The sequence below is a fragment of the Bombus vosnesenskii genome, unplaced genomic scaffold, assembly GCF_011952255.1.
Source record: "Bombus vosnesenskii isolate JDL3184/JDL3185 unplaced genomic scaffold, Bvos_JDL3184-5_v1.1 scf7180000014105, whole genome shotgun sequence".
In the NCBI taxonomy this organism is placed as follows: domain Eukaryota; kingdom Metazoa; phylum Arthropoda; class Insecta; order Hymenoptera; family Apidae; genus Bombus; species Bombus vosnesenskii.
Genome location: NW_022883371.1, coordinates 1,595,801 through 1,616,293, shown reverse-complemented (window position 1 = coordinate 1,616,293; position 20,493 = coordinate 1,595,801). Strand labels below are relative to the sequence as shown.

The window sequence follows — 20,493 nt, the reverse complement described above, 5'->3', positions numbered from 1 at the left end:
TACGATATTTGTTAGATTAATTAAATAGTATTGTTTACAAATATTTAGATACTTTGGTTGAATTGTAACAATAACACACCAATGGAGTTAGGATATATGAAATAATGACATACCAATGATATAATCGATTATCACGGATTATTACGGATTTAAATTATGTATCAAAAAAGCTTGTTAATAGTATATATGAAAATTAAATAAAATAAAGAACTTTTGAAACATGTAAACAATCTCATAAGATTAACTATCAGCGGATGGTAATTTTTTTATTACATGTATATTCATTTGTAAAAATTAATTTTATTACGTCATAATAGTCGACTATGCATATGTATGTATCTATGGAAAATAATCGCATTTTTTTATTATTATACATTTATGTAAATTTGTAAAATTATTATTATTAAATACAGAATATCATTAAATACTTCTATATATACATACGGAAATTAAAAATATTTGATGATTAGAGATATGTCTATAGTAACATGAAATTCAAACATTTTTAATCTTATTCTGTCATTATATCTAAACACCTTTCAATTAATATTCGATATCATAACCGATACTTTTAGGAAAGTTACACAAATTATATTTTTACTAAAATCTATATTTAAAAAATATAATAAATAAAAGATACGAAAGACATAAAGAGATCATTTAAAGGAAAATGTTAGTAATGTAAATAAAAATAAAATTTTATGTATATGTATAAATGTATAAACGTGAGTCATTTATTTTAATTGCAGGTGAACAATATTTATTATTCAACGCGGACATGATCGGCAAATACTGTATTTGAATTTCAGTTTGAATGTAAAAGTATTGAAACAATAATGAATATCAGACGCCATATGTTTCTATCATATATGTATACCATTTCGAATGAAAAATAATTTCTTTTCCTCTTTTGCGGTATACATACATATGTATGTGTTATAAAATGTTCCGGTTAATGTTTGGTTAGTTTAGTTAGTTTTCTTATGAAAAAACGATACTTTACAAATGTCGAGAATAAAAGTACTATTTGGTTAGTGTATCTTCTAGAAATTATTATCTTATAATCTTAAAAATGATATTTGCAGAATTTTGTACTTGAGTTTCCATTGTAACGCGAATGAAAAATGAAATAAATTAAAAAAGAGAAATAACAAAGTGTTTCTATACTATATGATATGTGAATGGATTAAGAATAGAGAGAATTGAAAATATTTATGATGCTTACACATATATCCACATGTATAGATATTAAACACCAATCAATATCGGTAATTATTCTCAAAATTTTAGAATTATAGTTCTTATCTGCCTAACAGGTAATAATAAGATTGGAAATTATTGTTTAATAATAAAATGTACAAGATTCTATTTACTATAGAATCTGATTTATAAATTCTAAGGAAAGAGAGTGTAAATAAATTCCTTCATTACGTTGAAGATTAATTAAACAAACAACATTATTATAATCGTACGCACTTTAACGAGTCTTCCACGATCATTTATGAAGGTATAATAAATAAATAACAATGGAATTGTATAAATAATAAAATGTATTTTAAATATTTCATAAAAACTGTTACAGGAGATACAAATTAAAAAATCCTTACGGTACAGGACTGGGAATTTAATATAAATGTTTATAGCGAGTAGCTGAGTTTCGAACGATAAAAATGCGAGGAAGATACCGATTACTTGAAATTAGACTACGAAAGAAACATGTATGGTCAGATGATCAATCACCCAAGATCGTAAATGTGATCAAATGTGTTCTAGGAATATTTACATAGATCGGACTGAGTGACAGTGGTAGTAAAATAGAAAAAGTGCAAGTTTCAGTATATATTGTGTGGAAAATATGGAATTTTTCTGTTTTAAAAATTCTTTCCTTGCTCCACTGTCCTACAGGTCCAACATCAGAAGGATACATTATAATTTTTCTAATACACGCAATAAAGTGAAAATACGCCACTCAGTACAGAATATTTCGCTCATAATAATAAGAAAAAATTACACGCAGGACAGTCGTTGACTGGAATTGAGAGCAAAAATCTTTTTGTATTGTCACATCTTATTGTATAAGAATTATTCTATTATAATATCTTTACATTTTTATATGAATTTATGCGTGGAACTAACTCAACCGAAAATCCCAGCTTTTCGTCATATCGAAGACAGCTTACCAGTAAAATTCCTACCACTGTAGTTATATTTAAGGCACTTGTATTTACAAAGATTTTTTTATCGTATCGTACGAACGCAAAATAATTTAAGACTTCTGTGCAAACTTCCTCCCTTCTATATAATTGGACGTACGTACTGTGCGTTTTATAATTAAGTTAGGAGAAATTGCTACATCGTTAGTAACTTAAGTTCGCATTTAATTAAATTAATAGAAATAAACAAGTACTTTAGGCTAATGCAGAATTTACAACAAATCGATATTTTTCATCATAGTGAAAAATGTGCCAATGAAATACATACATATAGTATACAAAAAAAAAAGTTTATGATACACAGTGAATTACAAAGACATTCGAATATAATACGGTTCTAGCCTTTAATAAAAGATTGAATTATCTCATTGTCCTGTAATAAAATATGTTAATGGATCTGGTAGGATCCTAAAATTTCATTGGTAAATCTTTTACTGCTTTACAGCAGCTCACGGAAATATTTGAACACTTACCATAGAATTCTTTTATGAATATATTACGTACTTTTTGAAATTTAGTTAGCACTCTAATAAAATACGACTACCGTGATTATAATAGTAAAATTTTGATGAAATTTCAAAATTTTTTGTACAAAAAGTTCCTAGAAAAGTACTCTCATGAGCTTTGATATATGATTTTATGTATCTAGCTACGATAATCATGAAAAAGTAATATATTTGGTATCAAATGTGAATTTTATATCAACGAAATTTCAATTAATAATAATTAATATATTAACAATTTATCAATTGAATAAATTTCTATGGTAAATGTTACATAAACATTGTATATTTATATTTATATAATAGATATTTCCAAATTTTATTTAAATATAATCTTTATTATCTGAATATATGTAACTATAAAAATTTCAGATTAATTTTTCATATATTCAATACTTTTACTGTAATTATTCCAATGATTTTGTAACTCACGTAACATTCTTGTATAAGAATAAACTAATTACAATGGATCCGATCGTAAACTCGCAGTCAGGTTTTATAAAGATATGCAATTTTAATTTAATTGATAAATATTATGTACTCCTAATACCGAACGATCAAGAACCAGTATAATTTGTATAATAATTCGTTAAAATTTTCCTTTTTCTTAACATAACAGATACTGACCAAGACTTAATAGTAATTAAATAATATCGTGGGAGTAACATTTTCCATTTTTGGCACGCGAAATTACTTTTTTTTTCCTTTTTCGAAGCGTATTGCCTTATGTATTATAATTAATTCCTAATGAGTGGACAACGTTATAAATATAAATATTAAAACGTTTCTTAAATACTCGTTAAAAAGTTAAAGTAGAAAAAATACAATTCCCCTCAATTTCATTTAAGGCACTTCCGTATATACACATTCTTCGATTTTACTGTACCGCTTTTCATTCTTATATTGTCTTTAGTCTAATGATAATTCGCATAATACTAGTACGAGGTCAAACATAACATCCTGGACGTGAAACTACATCACCTTTTCAGAAAATTTATTGCTTTGCCTAACATTGCGTCAAAGTTTGGTAGTAATAAATCAACTTTAATAAGAATTTTTATTTTATGAGTAATAAGAGTACCGCCTCTCGTTTGTAAATCGTATTTCTAATTTACTATAATATCCTGTTGTTGAAGTTTCAGTATTTCTCTAAAAATATGTTTATTTAACAAGAATATGTTTCGCATATACAGAATGTTCGTAAAATCGTAGTATAATCATAACCGGAAGTTGGTTTCTCACGCAGAATTAACTTGAAAGTAAAATAAAATTTCATATTTTTCATTTTCCCAATTCAAACGTTCGCTAAGTACCTACACCTGTTCCATCTTGTTTCGTTCGCTTAATTTTGCTTGTTATCACTATATTCCGTTTACAGAATAATATCGAATCAGTCAGAAGTTAATAGGACCGTAGAGAATAATGAACAGCGAGGATTTTTATTTATAGCCAAAATTGACTATCAGGATGGAAAATGTAAATGAAGTAAAAAAGATATTGCTGTTTATTAATTTTTGAATGTCTGATATTGTTTGTTAACGCAAACATGATTGGTGACGACTAGTCCGATTGAGTAAAGGAAGCAGCATCTAGCAGTAAAGTGGAACCGTATTTAACGAAATTCAAATTTGATTTTCTCGAAAATGAAACTTTATATGAAAAAATTTTAATTTATATTTATGGCATCGTTTTGCGTGAGAAGTCATCTTCATTTCCATTGTACCACGATTTCACAATTAGCCTGTATAAATAACATGGACAACAGTATGTGTTAAAACTAATTCATTACCATTTATATTTCACGATATTTACAAAATTTCTTGTTCGTAGATATCTTAAAATCTTATTAAATGGCAAAAAAAGAAAGAAAAAACAGAAATTTCTTTGTTATTTCTTGCTTATGGTTTACAAATACTTAAATTTTTTGCTTGCGAGATCTTAAATGGTATCGTATATTTATTGGTATTGAGTGACGAGAAAAGCATAATTAAAAATTCGTTAAAATATCATATGTATATAACTATTATGTCTTATGCAAACCATAGAACGTGTACTTATGCAATATTTTAAAAATTTGAAATGTAATATACGTACAGTTGTTTTATAAATAAGATATAAATTTTCATCAGCTGTATCTTTATATCTGAATCACGTTGAAAGACAACAAAATGTATAAATGCAAGTACTATGCAGAAGTGAGAAGATGGTTAGTGAAATGGCATAGAAGCAAAATAAAGTACATTCGAAAATCTCATTATTTTATTTTCAACTGCACAGAGATAGATAGGAATAATTACGTTCCACCTTGTTGATTTGTTCTTTACCTTGTATTAACGGTAATTACTTTGGATCCACAGAATACTCTGAAGTTTGTATCTTATTCGATCTCAAAAAGTCCTACTTGTCCTCTTCGTCACGCGATGTCATACATTATTTGATTTGAAGTATGTAGAATCGGGATGATTATGTATTTACGAGAAATCTACGAATGCAAAATACCAAAGAAATGAAGAAGAATTCCAAATTTGCATAAACATCCGCAGTTTAGAAATATGGTAGTAACAAAAATTTCTTTTGCTAGTCAATTTCTTACCTCTGCACAGTATTTAGGTATGTACTTAGATATACTGAATTTTTTAAAGAATTTAAATATTCACTATGGTAGTTAAAAAACTTATTTACTTATACTTGAATTTATAAAAATTTAATAAATTTGTCAATCTTTCCTCGTAATTCAAACACACATATTACGATTTTAAGGAATTACTCTAATTAATGCAGAAATCACTTTGCTTATAGTTGAAATAGTTGTATTAAGGCACTCGAGCGAGAAACGTTTTGCTATCGAATTGGATCACGCATATTCTATATGTGTTATCAAATAAAAAAGATAAAACCGAGGCGGAAAGACATCATAGGCAGTGGTGTCTTTGTGGAAGTACTTTGTGCGGTAAGTACAGGTTTTGTCGTTATTCTTACTGCCACGTTAAAATCGATTGGAATTTGGTTCCGAAGCAACTCTTCGTGAGATCACTCAAACGAGTTGTGTGTCTAAGACTTTCTATGAGACCTGTAACATACAAGAAATAAAGAAATTACTAATACGAATTATGATGGAACAGCAATAATGGAATGTAGCAAATTTTTATCAGCTTCAAATCCAACAAGATCAATTACTTTAATTAAATACTTTTCATAATGTTAAATTGAATTAAAATAAATTATATATTGGAAAATATTACAAAAGGATTAAAAATTAAGGAAGAAGTATTTATTTATAGCAGTAGAAAATATATTATACATAAAATAATTTAAGAGATGTATAATCATTTTATTCCAGTATAACAAGGAACTATTGATACTTTTTAATGTTTAACATAGCATAGAAGGGATAGGAAATGATATTTTCTAAAAAACAAATAATTAAATTAGATTGAAACTCTATTATTTACAATATTTTATTATGCTACTTACTATGTTATAGTCATGAAATCAATGTGATTTTTAATATGATATATATTTGACTTGTAATTTAATTTCCTTCCGGTATACAGGTCTACATGGAAACGTTTCCCTTCATTATCATTTACCATGAACTACATAATTACTTATTATGTGCCATCGTGGACATGGAAAAAAACAATACGACAATGATTAGCTATAGTCATATTATTAAGATAATTTTTTCTCATGAGAAACAGTTATTTTAACGGAACCCCTCAAATTCTTCCTGAGTGATTTATTTCAGAAATCAGTTTTTATATTTTCCCCAAATGGTTTAAAAGTTTCTACGGGAAGAGGAAGAAGACTCCTATATAACCTCGGGATACTATCCCACCTGGCCATTGTATTTCTTTCAGCTCGATCGTGAAGATCCTTATTTACCTGGATCAACGAGAATTAAGTACGGAAACGAACAGACGAATCTTAGAGACACCCTGTTGCAACTCCAGAGATCGTGGGAAAAGTATACGCATTTGGGAGAGAATTCACGGAAGTACCCATCACTTGATGACAAAAGGAACTTATACTTTTCCTCACCAAAATTTGTATTGTATGATTCATGGACAGAATTAAGTTAATTTTACAAATCAATATTTACATAGTACCAATTAACAATTGTTTCGCTAACTTCATTTATAATCATTTATAATTTACTTGAATCTCCATAAAAATTGCCAAATACTAATTAAAACATGATTAACTAATGAAAGTGCTTCTTAGAGAATGCAATATATTTTTTATTTAATAAATCATTCTATATGATCTTTTACAAAAACTATGCAATATTAGACAAGATGTACAGTCTCTCCGTAAATAATCTAAGACTATATAATATGTATTATAGTACTCTTTATCTTATGACAATTTCGACTATTATGGTTAAACAATTTATTTCCAGGAATAACATTATTGATTTCAACTAATCACCTGATACTATAAATTTTATATGTTCAAAAAAATATTATTTTTATAATAGTTTTATGAGTCTTAATAATTTCCTAATGTGCTACATTTCACGGAAACTCATAGTAAAAAAGAATATTTAGGGAACATATCGCTATATTATTCATGTAAATGGCATAAATGCAGTGAAGTTAGAATAAAAGCATTAATAGCACTTCTACTGGAAAATGTCACATGCTATATTACCATTAACAAATAAATTACGTTAATTATATATAAAGTTGCGATCCTTGAAGAGTATCGCTTCCAGATAAAACCAAAAAAAAAAAAAAAAAAAAAAACGAGAAAGACACTGCAAGGACATTTGCTTATCAGTAGCAGGGCGCGACTTGAAATTGCTTTTAAGAGGAACACTTTGAAATGTTAAAGAACCACAGAAAGTGGTTCTTTGACCGAAAAGCGTCTGGAACATTTTCATTTTATCGCACATCATATTTTATCGTATTAGTGGAAAACGTAGGCGTAGTAGAGAGCTAAAGAAGCAACGGCGAAATTGATCTTGATCTTAAATTTCAAATTTTTTTATTACATCGTGTAAGTCATGTCACAAGGGACGTAGAACACATAGAACTGAGTTTGGTTATAATACGTTAAATCTCGCAGTCAGGTAGAATTTACATAGCGTGCTATTGATGAAGCTAGTAGCACTTATTCTTTGGTACGTGAAATATATCGACAATCGGCAAACAACAATGGAAGACCGCTGCGGTTCAGAAAAAATTTCAGATCGTTGTGATTTTCAACGATTGGACCATTCAATGGATTTCAGTTCGGTTGGATGGATTACATCCGTTGAACAATTCGAACATCAGATTAAATATACCTTCCATCATGTAAAATCATTTCACATAATACCTTGGGGAAACTTAGGCGAAATATGAAAATGCGTGTCCGACGTTGCTTAAACGACAGTAGTGACCATGTAGAAGTTGCCACGTAGACATGAACATTACACAGATACGACAGGACAAAAAGGAAAACATGGAATATCGAATAATGTATCCGAGTATCCACGTGCGACAATAGATGAGGCTTACCCTACATCTGACTGTAAGGCAAATATATTATTTTTAAAGAAATATGTTATAATGAAAATTAGTTTTAGCTAGTATATACAATTAATGAAAATTTAACAGTTTCTTTCCAAGAGAACGATTGAGTTGAGGGACCCATGGTCCCTTTGCGACTTTTATATCTGGTAACAAATTCCACAGAATGTAATGAAAAATAATTTAATTTTAAAATCCGATATCGGAGTTAATTTTGCGGATACTTTTTTAAATAAATCTTCACCGTGCCGATCCGAAGGTGTAGAATCACCTGTCAAAGCCATGATAAGTAATTTTTTAACACTCGGTGCATAAATTTCATTATGTACTATTATTATTTGTATTATCAAATTTATGTACCTATTTTACTGACTTAATTTTTTCGTATCAAATTTATTCAAATTTATTGGCATATTCATAATCAGGAATTTAACAGTATTATGGAATTCAATATAGTATAATAAATAATATATCTTCTTTGTTAGAGTAATACTTATTTTCCTACTGCAACTACTCAGATAACAATAATCGCATTAATTTATTCTATATTTGTTTAAGTTCTCTCTAGTTCTTAAATACATAATTTTAATAATATATTTCTTAATATGCAGTTAGTATGCAGATAAGTATATGTATGTACTAAGTAGACAATATGATCTGTTTAAACTTTTAAACTTCGAATATTCGTATTACTAATTCTAAATAAAAATCATTTAATGTGTAAAAAATAGATATAATAAGGCGAAGAATAATCTATCTTTTATTCTATTATCTTATTATATATCTCTATATCCCAAATGTATGTTTTAATTGTAACTCTATTGTCTTTTTTTATATTTAACTTACTCTAAACTTCTGTAGATAATTAAAGTACACAGTGAATAAGGTACGTAATTAATATTTTCACAATAATAAGGAAACAGTCTAGTTACAATAATTAATCTGGGAATTAATTATATATAATGTATGTCTGTTGCGGACATTCGGTAACACAATAAAAAAATAATTTTGAAAATTATTTTTTCATTGTTTTGATACACTATAAATATATAATGTACATGATAAATTAGTAATATTAGTGTTTTATTATATGTGAAAATATCACAGCCGCAAAAATCAGAAATAAAAATTATTTTGATGTTCCAATGTGACTTGTAATTAATGGTATATATGTGTAATACTAGACACATATATTAAAATGTTTCTAAAAGATAAATAAAACAATTCCAATTTTTAAAAACACGGATCTCGTTCGCGGAAAAGGTTTAATTTCTAAACAGCATAATCGGCTGCAAACCGTCGCCGATACGGACGCCGTCACATTGTCATGCTGGTAATGTTTATTGATAAGATAGGCAACATGCGGGTTACCAGCATGGTAAACCTTTAAATTCTTTTGTTCTTGGCGCACCAAGTCGAAGGAGAAGAACAACAGCAGGCTTGCATAAATGTTACTACCATTTTATTTTATGACGCAGTTGCACGTCTTACTACGTTTGTTTTTTAAATGGAAATACTGGATACGTATACTATTAAGTTGGCTTCAGCAAATACTAAATAATTCAAAGAAATCATCTGCTTGCCCTTCCTGTAACTTCTTCTATAATTAATATCTTATAGGTAATTCTCCCTAACTATTTATTTTTTAAAAAATCCTATTACGTAAATATATTACTTCTGCACATAAGTCATATATTCTCCCAATTATAAATATAAATTAATATATTTTTACAACGACAATGTATTCAGCAACATAAAACTCCGAAATATAAATTAGCTTGATTATTGTCCAATCGTGAAACTTAATCGAACATATTTTTCTTGTGATCACGATGGACAAAGATTAACAGACTGTCGCTATTCCACTACACTTTCCAGCAATAACATCCTTTACGTTCGCAAGAATAACATTTGTACCTATCACTTACGACTAAACGTAATCGCACGTTGTATGTCACGCGCCCCGAAGAAAAATTCTCTCGATTAACAGCGGGATTAAAACGCTACCGATGTCGGCGTATCTTTACCCGCCATAAGAAATTTCGGTCGGCGTATGAGGATGCATAATCATTAGTTAAAGAAGAAATTTCATCGAACAGCTTCCGGCTTTTCGTACGGTCGCCGGAGAAAAATAGTCGCGATTATAGCAAGGTTAAAGTTTCGGCGTGCTCGTTACGAGCACAACAGTGCAGACAGAGGAGAACGAAACAAAACAAAAGAAAAGAATAAAAGAGAAGAAAGAAGAGGTCAAAAGAGAGTAGTGCGGAGCAGAGTAAAATGGAGAAGCCGAAAGAAGGCCGATGGGCTCGCGCGCAACGGGACGATATCAACGTGACCGGGAGCCAAGGAAGGAATTTATTAAATTAATTTGCCGCGGCGACGCATCTCGTAAATTTCGTAGATGACCTCACTTTATAATTGTCGAGAATTACTTGCTTGGTTGTCCACTCGTTCGGCCCGACTTTCGCGTGGAACTTCTTACTCCCTAGGATACACATTTTATTGCTACTTTCATCGAGAACTACGCCTCCGGTATTCAGAAATTTCTCGTGAACCAGGCCTCCGCGTCGAGTATCGTAAAAACCGGAAAGAAAAAAGAAAAATCGAAACTGGTGGACTGCTTATTGCCAGAAGCGGATCATTTTAATTTGTATGATTGACGCGGGGAATTCGTTTTAAGGCCAAGGTAATTGAACGACGTAAGGAACGAAAAAGAGACTTTATAAGGACCGTAAGAACGCAAACATGTTAATGATTTCTTTTAAAGGTGAACCTTGTGAAAAAAGTTTTGGCCAGTAGGACGAATGGAAATTAAATTGCGTATAACGTGAAAGTTAATATCGGTCATTTCGCTAAAGTCGCTAATAATTATCAAAAAATTTCGACATTGTACCTTGCACGTAGCAAGGTTACAATTCTTACAGAATCGATATGTTCTTTCAATAATGATACGTTTTAGAGGTTGATTCAATACTGGCAATCTCAAAATGAGAAGTTGGAAAGAAGGCGGGTATGCACAAATATATTACTTGACATATGGTAGTCGTTTCGCTAAAGCTTCTTAATCGCAGTGCTATTACCCATATGGCACTGAAACTTGAGGGTTTCAGTGTTTAAGTTAAGTATAAGAGAATTCATATTTATAAACATTTAATGTATTTTCTCATAGTAGATAATAATGTCACAATACAAAGGATTAAGGGAAACTTTTTAGTTGTTCTTCTGTAATCAGTAAATATATGATACGTTTTGAAATTAGTATATTATATGAAAGATTTCTTCATTTACATTTCCAAAATAGATTCCATTATTTTACGTTATTAAGAAAAATAATCTTCAAAAAAATGTATTTAGATATGATCTGAGCAGTTTCAAATAGGCACTTTTTAAGTAAGTTAAAAATAACAGATCAATCTTATAAGTAATAATGACATTATAAAACATGAATGTTATATTTTTTATAAATATCTTACAACGTTATTCATACTTGTTAACTGCTAACATAGACACATATTAAATTTTGTTTTAAAAGGTTAGTATATTTCTACTATTCAACTACAAATTTTTGATTATTAGAACAATCCTTATATGTGCAATAATTATATACAGATAACTGCAAGTAAATGCAGATACATATGTGTACACACGTGTGTGTATATTTCTGTGTAACTAGTTACTGTTTTACTTGTTTTGTTATTTGTTTTGAGAAATTGTTAATTATAAGAACAATATTTGTTTGTTTTGCACCCTCAAGAATACCTACAATAGTCACAATACATTTAACATCTACAATATTTATATTATTGTATAAAATCCCATCTACACTACAAATCTTATGTTTAAATATTCCATTTACGATTGGTGAACTAAGAATCATATCAGTTTCTAATACTATTTTGTAATAAAATGATATTTTAGGTATAAAAAGCCTTATATATTTTTCGAAGGTACTAAAGCATGTTCCTATCGAGAGAAAGTAAAAAACAACTATAATAATATATAGAAACTAATACAGTTGTCTATGAAACTTAAGAGTTGAAATAAAAAAATTTACTTATATCATAATTATTATATAATTTTCCACCAGTCGATTAATAAAATTATTATAATATTTTAAGATTATTTCGATTAAAATTATTTTATACATATTAATTGTGCAAAATTTAAAAAACAAATTTAGAAATATGGTATTTTTATCCAAAAAAAAGGAATCGAAGAAACAAATAAATACTTGTTCCGGTTTTTAAACTCGAATTTTAGTTTCCAAATTATCTCCCGTATTCCTTACTTAACGACTGTCCTCTTGCCACCCATATGTTAAAAATATGAAGAGCTTCTGTCGCCTTATGGCCTCCTTGAGTACCGATATGTGCACATGTATCAAACATTATATCAGACTTAGTATATGGCACGTGGGTTACGAATGTTTTTAAGGAAATCATGATTTCTATTTATAACTCGACTGCACAGCAAGCTGATTTCTTTTCTCTATAACTCGATTTCTGCATTGCATCTCCGTCGACGTTTATTTCATTAATACCGAGATGCGAAAAAATTGAAAAATGTTTTTAATTTATTTCCATGATAATTAACCCCCTTTTTAATATGTTATATAACTGCATCAATTCCTTTTTAACTTTTATCCTATAATATTATAAAATTAATATTATAAAATTTAATTTTCGTGTTAGAAAGTTAGATTGTCTGGAAACATCTGTTTATACAAAAATATTTCTATCGTTTGTTCTAGGATTTTACGTTATATTAAGTAACACATTTTAATAAAACAGTCAACGTTTTAATATCTTATCTTAGCTAATAATAATTATCTTATTTAAATGTCATTTATTAACACATAAAATCGATAATCATTCATCTAATTACTAAGGAAAGATAAATAATTCATGTAACTTAAATTTTGTAATCAATCTTTGCATATTTGAAATTAGAACTAATGTTAATCATTAGTAATTATCTGAAAAATCGGAATTATTGTACGGGATATTCTACAGTAATAACATTCAATGTAATTCCGTAACAAATTGTGTTATAGAGTGATGACAAAGAACAACTTATTTAATACAACTAATCAATACCTACAAAAACTAGCAACACCTGATAAAAAATAATACTTTTCTTAGTTAAATATTTGCTTATGTAATGCACGTATACATTAACTGTAAAATTCTATTAACAAATTCATTACACGACAAAAGTTTTACATCTTTGAAACAACCTAAAAACATAAAATACGATTTAACTTAGGGAGGCGAGCATATGCGTGAGCGACGCGAAAAGAAACGGATCAATGTCGAGCAATTGGAAACCACGAAGATTGAGAAAGGTCTGGTCGAGAGATATTTTCGAGGAGGATAGCTAACATATGGTAAAATGGTAAACTACTTCCGTTTATGGGAGCGCACTTTTGATGTTACATGCCACAGTGGCAGCAGGGTTTCGAAACGTACGAGCCGACTAGTAGAATAAGCTGATATGAACTTGAAATTTCCTTGACGTGCGTTTGTTCGTATACCTGATACGTCTATATAGCAAAAGAGCTGCCTTCATGGTATTGGCGTAAGTACACTTTAGCGTAATCTTATCACGAGATATAAGTTACTATGTAGTACTGTGCATTTATGAAATGAACGAAACGAAGAAACGAAATAGAATACAAATGAATGTTATTTACTTCACTTTGTTGAACCAACTAAAATCATTAAAGCATGCAATTTTCTACCGTTCCCTTAAAAACAGGAAAGAACAAAAAATAAAATATGTGTGTTAACGTAGCAAAAATATGAGAAAAGTGGAAGGTGTGTAACAATTATGAACAAAAAATTACAAAATATTGTACACTAAAGAGTAGGAAAACTTTGGCATGTTTTAATCCTTTTAAGATTAAATTACTTTGTGCTGTAGAAAAAATATTTTCTTTACCAATTATTAATAATAGAATACTAATAATAGGAACATATTTTTTCTGGTAGTTTTAGAGAAGAGACGCAATGCATTAAAATTTAACGCCGTTATTATCGAAAGCAAATACATTCATCGATTAATAACTTAATAAGTTCTTAAAGATATGCGATACGTTACATTATAAGCAAACAGGTCAAATTGTTTATAAATACGAAGAAAAATAGAATAATGTAAACACAAAAGAATTTCTTGATTTATCTTGTTCTAGCAATAACCTAAATATACAGGGTGGTTGGTAACAAGCGAAAAGGGGGTGATTCTACGCGAAAAACGAAGTCGAAAATATAGAATAAAAAATTTTTTTTTTAATTTTTCAAAAGTACTTTAGAGTTTCCGTCACAACTATTGAACTACACAGAATAAAAGAACAAGCTTCATCTAAATGTTATCTGATTCTATAATAATATTAAAAAAGAGAAATTAATTGCTTTCCATTTAAAATAAATTTAAAAATTCCCTTGGAAATATAATTCAAAAGAAATAAATTGGTTCCATGCAGTGGTGTCTGAAAAATTAGCTTGTGATGTTTATTCAGATTATTTTGTATTTACTTCAACTGAAGAAAGTAATTTTTGGAGTGTTATAATCTAATATTTTATATAAAGTGTATGTATTGTAATATATATATATATTAAAAATCTATCACTCTTTAAATACTAATTTCTTGCAAGTGCTGTTTCAAAGGAAATCATAATTTCACGAAGAAAAATTATATATGTATAATTTAGTAGAACATTAATATGTATAATTATATGTGTATAATGCAAAATTATATATGTATAATTTAATACAACATTAATATAATATAGTAGAACATTAATCGTGAATATTATACACCAACTAAAGCATATAAGAATGCTCAATGTATCAACATTTCATAAAATATCAATTCATTTAAATGTATGTTCTTTTACTACTTTTTTCTGAAGGAAATAATTATGTAGTTTTATCTAATCTTAATCCAAGCTATGAGACTTTGATTCAAATCAATAGTTATCCTGATTCTTTATCTATTATTTTCCATTTTTCCACAATATGCATGATTATGTTCAATATAAGCCATTTAAAGAGCCCACTATATAAATATAATAAACTTTAAAACAGAATATCATATCGTCGTTTGCAAATAAATTTTTACTCAACATTGCTTTTTTATTGTTTCGAAATTGGAGTGCATATAGGGTATACTCGAATGTCACGTCGTCACATACTTCGCAAAGTGGTTATAACGTGTAAAGTTTATTTTTGGGAGCGTCGACGCTCGAGCACGTGTTCGAAAGGAAACGCCGTACACGAGTTTCCACTTGGCGACGCTTCCTCGGAGTAATTGTCACGTGCGCGGCGCCGATCAACAGCCCTGTCGGTTCAAGCCACTTAAAGTACTTCAATGAGCACTCTTCTACTCGAACCATGCGAGTTTTACGAACGTAAAACAATATTACGCGGCTCTCTATTGTCGCTCATCCGGTTCGTTGATGCACGACCATAACGCACGTGTAACTTTTCTGAATTTTGATAATGATGCAGCTTTATTTCACGCGCGTTGTTCAATACTTCTCACGATGAAATGATATTTTTAACATATGTTATAGCTCAATATAGATATTCAAGGATGTAATTATTTATATCCTAATAAGATGTCTATTAAACTCGTGAATAATTTTTGACATAAGATTCAAGAAGAAACATGTTTCAAATATAATTTTGTCGTGCCTCGTTATGTATAATTGTAACTCTTTTAACCAAATATGATTTTATTTATGAATGATTTATATAAAATTAAATCTTGGTTTATGTTTATTTGTTTTGTATATCTTTTGTTTAAAATAGTATAGGTATCAAACACTTATTAGTACATATATTCTGTTGAACGTATAATTATATACATTTAAAGATCGATAATTTGTAATCATTCCACATTGCAAATAAGGAATGCAAAATATGTATTTTGGATTTCTTTACTTTAGTAAATACGTAATCGTGTAATCAGTAGACTACGGATTTTTATGTATGGGAAATTGAAAGGTAAAACAATTTGCAAAACTGAAAAAATATATAAATATATAAATATATACAAAATATAGTATTTATAATATTTACGAAGTAAAATAAATCTCTGTTGAGATTCCATTTCTTCAATTACGTCCATAAAAATACGAATTTACATAAGTATCCGCAATCTAATAATTATAATCAGTTATGAAATTCATAAACTCTCTATTAGAAATGGGAGGTAAAGTAAATGGGAAAGATTTTATAAAAAAACGTAAAGTACGAACCTTCCTACTACACGTGTGTGAGGCGTTGATTATGTTGCTGATGTACTAGCCTACCCTGCTCTTGTTCCCACCAGCTTACGACGTCCATGAATTCACCGGATTCGGTGATCTCCTGCTTATAATACAGGGCTCCAGAAAAGGTTTCCGGACTTGCCGCATAAACGGTGGCTGCACCCTCTTCGCTATCCCCGGCGCCACTATACGGCGATAGAATTTGAGGCTCGAGGTTCTCTTCATTTTGTCCATAATATTCCGAAGGTGGAGATGCTACCGAATTAGGCGAGAGTCGGGAAAAATTCTGCGTGTTTGATAGAGTCCTTGGTTCGAGATTCTCTTCATCCCCTATCGAAGATGAGTAGTAATCACGGGGCGATGTAACTGCAGTTCGATTTGGTGACAATCTGAAAATCATTAATATAAACATTGTTATTACTTCAATCCGTTTTACTGGCAATACTTTACTTTTACTTTAAATTTTAAGTTGGGCCATTTTAAATAAATTGCTATATTGATCAATATAAGAATATAAAATGTAAAACAAAAGAATTACTTGGATGTAGTTTTCTGTTTTCCAATTTCTTCGTCTTCATCTAGCTGTTCGCCATCATCGTCTTCGGCAGCAAGGACATCGTCTTCCAAGACGAGTCTCTCCCCAGAACCGTTGTGACTCGATGAAACAACGCTGCTGGTGGGCGAAGGCATACACTGTGTAGCACCAACATTCGAATCGTATTCAACCCCATCAGCTTCGGCGAGCAACCTTTGAAGTCCCCTAATGTACTCCACGGCCATTCGCAGGGTTTCTACTTTCGACAATTTCTTGCCTCTATCGCCATAACCTGCAGCGATGTGACTCGGAATGTGTTGTCTCAGAGTTGCGAATCCATTGTTCACCTGTTTAACCCGATTCCTCTCGCGTGCATTTCTTCTTGCAACTGCAACAGGCGGCGGCTGTCCGTTTTTTCCGTGTTTCTTCAATCTAGAGGGATCGTAGGGCGGCAACACGGTTGCAGAAGCGGTTGCGTTAGTATTACTATTATTTTTGGGGACTATCAGATGAGTTTGATTGCCGATTATGTTGCTTTCGTTATCTTGCAACGTTCTTAGCAACATTAGTTGCTCTTGATCATTTCCATTTATTTGTACCCTATTACAAAATACAGTAACTCCCATAGTCGTCATTTTGATCACCTTTCTGCTTTAATAGCCAAGCCAAAAAGTTTCATTCACTGGGCGAATACATACAACGTTACAACGTGGTCGAAACGATCGTTGGTAAAGTCTGTTATCATCAGTCTTTTTCAAGTGTATGAACGCAAAATCGTTCAATGTAATTTTAATACAAAATGCTCTTTCTTAAAAATAACAGGCTCGAATCGTGGCGATTGCAGAACGAGCTTATATTGTGAGAATAGCGAAGAGAACGAGTAACTTATCGACTCTAATGCCTTTCGAGGACGAGTCTAATTGATAGACTTATAAATAAACCACGCTCTCCCTTCGAAGACAAAGATGTTTATCGATACAGACGGTTAGACGACTATTCGATTTGATACTTAAATTTGGATCAGAATATCTTTTAACGACTAAAATCTTGAAGATTATCAAAGTTGCCTGACAATGATTCTTTTTAGAATTATATCTTCTTTAATACTAAAAAATATCATTCCAGCATAAAGGTATACTCCTATGTATCATTCGGTTTTGTTTTAAGAGTTTCTAATTTGCACTTTTTATTTTACAAGAATAACAGTACCATTTATTTCTAAGACATTTCTTTCGTTTTATGTATCAATGAGTAACGACAGATTATATATCCTTTTTATACAAAAAAATGATTGAAATTATTTATGATACTTATAACATAACAGGTACGAGAGCGTATACTTTCTTGTTGAAAAATTGGTAAGCATAAACAGATATTTAATAAAACGCTGTTATTGTTACGATCTCTGCTAAACGAGCGATTTTGCCAAAGTTTTCGATAGGCCATAGGCCTTTTTTCTACCAAATGATGAAGCTGATGACCCGAACCAAGATCCAATTGTCTCGTTGTCGGTCACAACGGCTTAAGTAAAGCATGAGGTCACCGTCTATTCTTCTCCACGACGGTCGTCGACTCCTCGGAAATTATTCTTCGGAATCTGAATTCGTTACATTTTAAAAACATTAATAATATCAAAAACAATTGTCAACGTTCAACTCTTCATTCGCGTATCTCTTGCTACGAAACAGTAACTTTTGAAATTGTAGAATATCATTCAAACGTCGCGTGACGTCTCAATTAGAATCGAGATCTTTGAATTGTATTATCACAATATGACTGAAGGAATTGTATAGCACCAGTTAAATGCTCTTATTTAAAAGGAAAGCACTTTAATAACTTCAAATAGAGCATTGAAACGATCTTAATGATTTATAACGGTACAAATAACCATTGTTCGTGTTTCAACACTTATTACGAATCGATTTATCTATTTCGGCTATTAAGGCACTTGTATCCAATTTTCGTTCCTCTATCTGTAGGACTAAGGTCACTTGCTACTAAAAATTTAAGGCACAAATCCATTAAGTAATTCAAATGGTCAAGAATCCTGAGATCAATATTTTGATATAGGTCGTTAATACTTTTCGAGCACCATACAAATTTTCTTCTTTGGCGTAATTTCAACATTAACAATTCTTTTGGTCGATTACGGTTTTCAAGACGAACGTTACAGTCGCAATTCTGCTTCCTTGAAAGTGGTCGAAATTCACATACGTTACACAAATATAACTCCATTCAGGCGATAAAACTGTTACCGAGCGTTCGCTACCGATCAGAGTAGCATCGTTTTAAACAAAACCGCGTCGCGGACTGCATAGCGTTTAACTACAAAATGAGCGTGGAAACCTCTTCGACAAGAGGTTAGATCCCGTCTAATATTTTACTACGCCACGGAATGACACGGACGTACTTATGTACGATAGCGCGCATAGGAGAAAAAGGGGTAGCAAAGGGACTAGGTGGTGGGGGGTTTTGTAAGCACGCGCCGTAGCCAATGCCGGTCTAATCAAAGAAACCAACTTAATAATCTCGAACGACAATTACGACAGGATTTTACAAATGTTCCCGTTTTCTTCACATTTACAAAATTCGTCAATCGATTCAACCTTCAACTTGTAAAAATATTGAACTCACACTGAATGGCGAATTTCTACCAACACGATCTCACGTTCGAACTCACTCGCGATGAGCCCATCATGAACCATTCGATCCCATCGAACCGATCGAAAGAAACAATCACGCGAGAGCTCAGTCCGAAATTCCTTCGGGTTATCAAGATTTCGTTGACACTGTGGCCGATGATTTCTCGGCATTCGTCAGCGGTCACTTTTTCACAGAGCTCTTCCCGGCGAATGGCAGTTCTCGTTTCTGATCAGACCTCCGTGCTACGCACCGCATGGCGTCTGCGTTGAGAATGAACGCGGACATCCGATAGATGGGTTAGGTTTCAGCATTTTGCTGCACCATAGAGTGAGACCGAGGGCTGGTTTCAGGGGAGACGCTGTGCAGAGGGCGAGGGGAATTAGGGTTTACGAGGGACAGAAAGAAGGCGAAAGAGCGAGCAAGAAGCACGCGAGGGAAACGCGTGTTGTGCAAAGAGGAAGAGGTAGTGGGGATTTTGAGCACGCGCCGCAGCCCCCTCGTTTCTTCTCCCCCGGAACTGAAAAGGGGGACCGTGCGCGCCATATGCCGGGGGGAGCGCGTGTGCCAGTTGCGTACTTTATGCACGTATGGGTCTGTGTCTATGAGACTGTGCGTAAACGAGCGTCGCGCTCGAGGAATCTATTGGCGAGCAATGAGAACGAAAGCGCGCGCGCCATACATTCATGTCCGTTGATCCTTGACTACAGCTACTATGGACCCTGTTATTTCGAGAGCTACGCGAAAGTGAATCCGAGGGCACCTACTGTAAAAGAAATGTTCCGAAAATTTGCGAGGGTGGTTCGACGAATC

General features: G+C 31.2%; 1 protein-coding gene across 1 annotated transcript; it reads right to left on the bottom strand.

The window, feature by feature from the left end:
• Positions 1–5,320: 5,320 nt before the first annotated feature.
• Positions 5,321–19,724, bottom strand: LOC117239618 (achaete-scute complex protein T4-like). The gene is made up of 3 exons (XM_033505336.1): positions 17,044–19,724; positions 16,494–16,894; positions 5,321–5,786 (listed from the first exon to the last, which is right to left on the bottom strand). Exons 1-2 carry the CDS (start codon positions 17,673–17,675, stop codon positions 16,501–16,503), a joined length of 1,026 nt encoding a protein of 341 aa, XP_033361227.1. The 5' UTR covers positions 17,676–19,724; the 3' UTR covers positions 5,321–5,786; positions 16,494–16,500.
• Between the last annotated feature and the right edge of the window lie 769 nt (positions 19,725–20,493).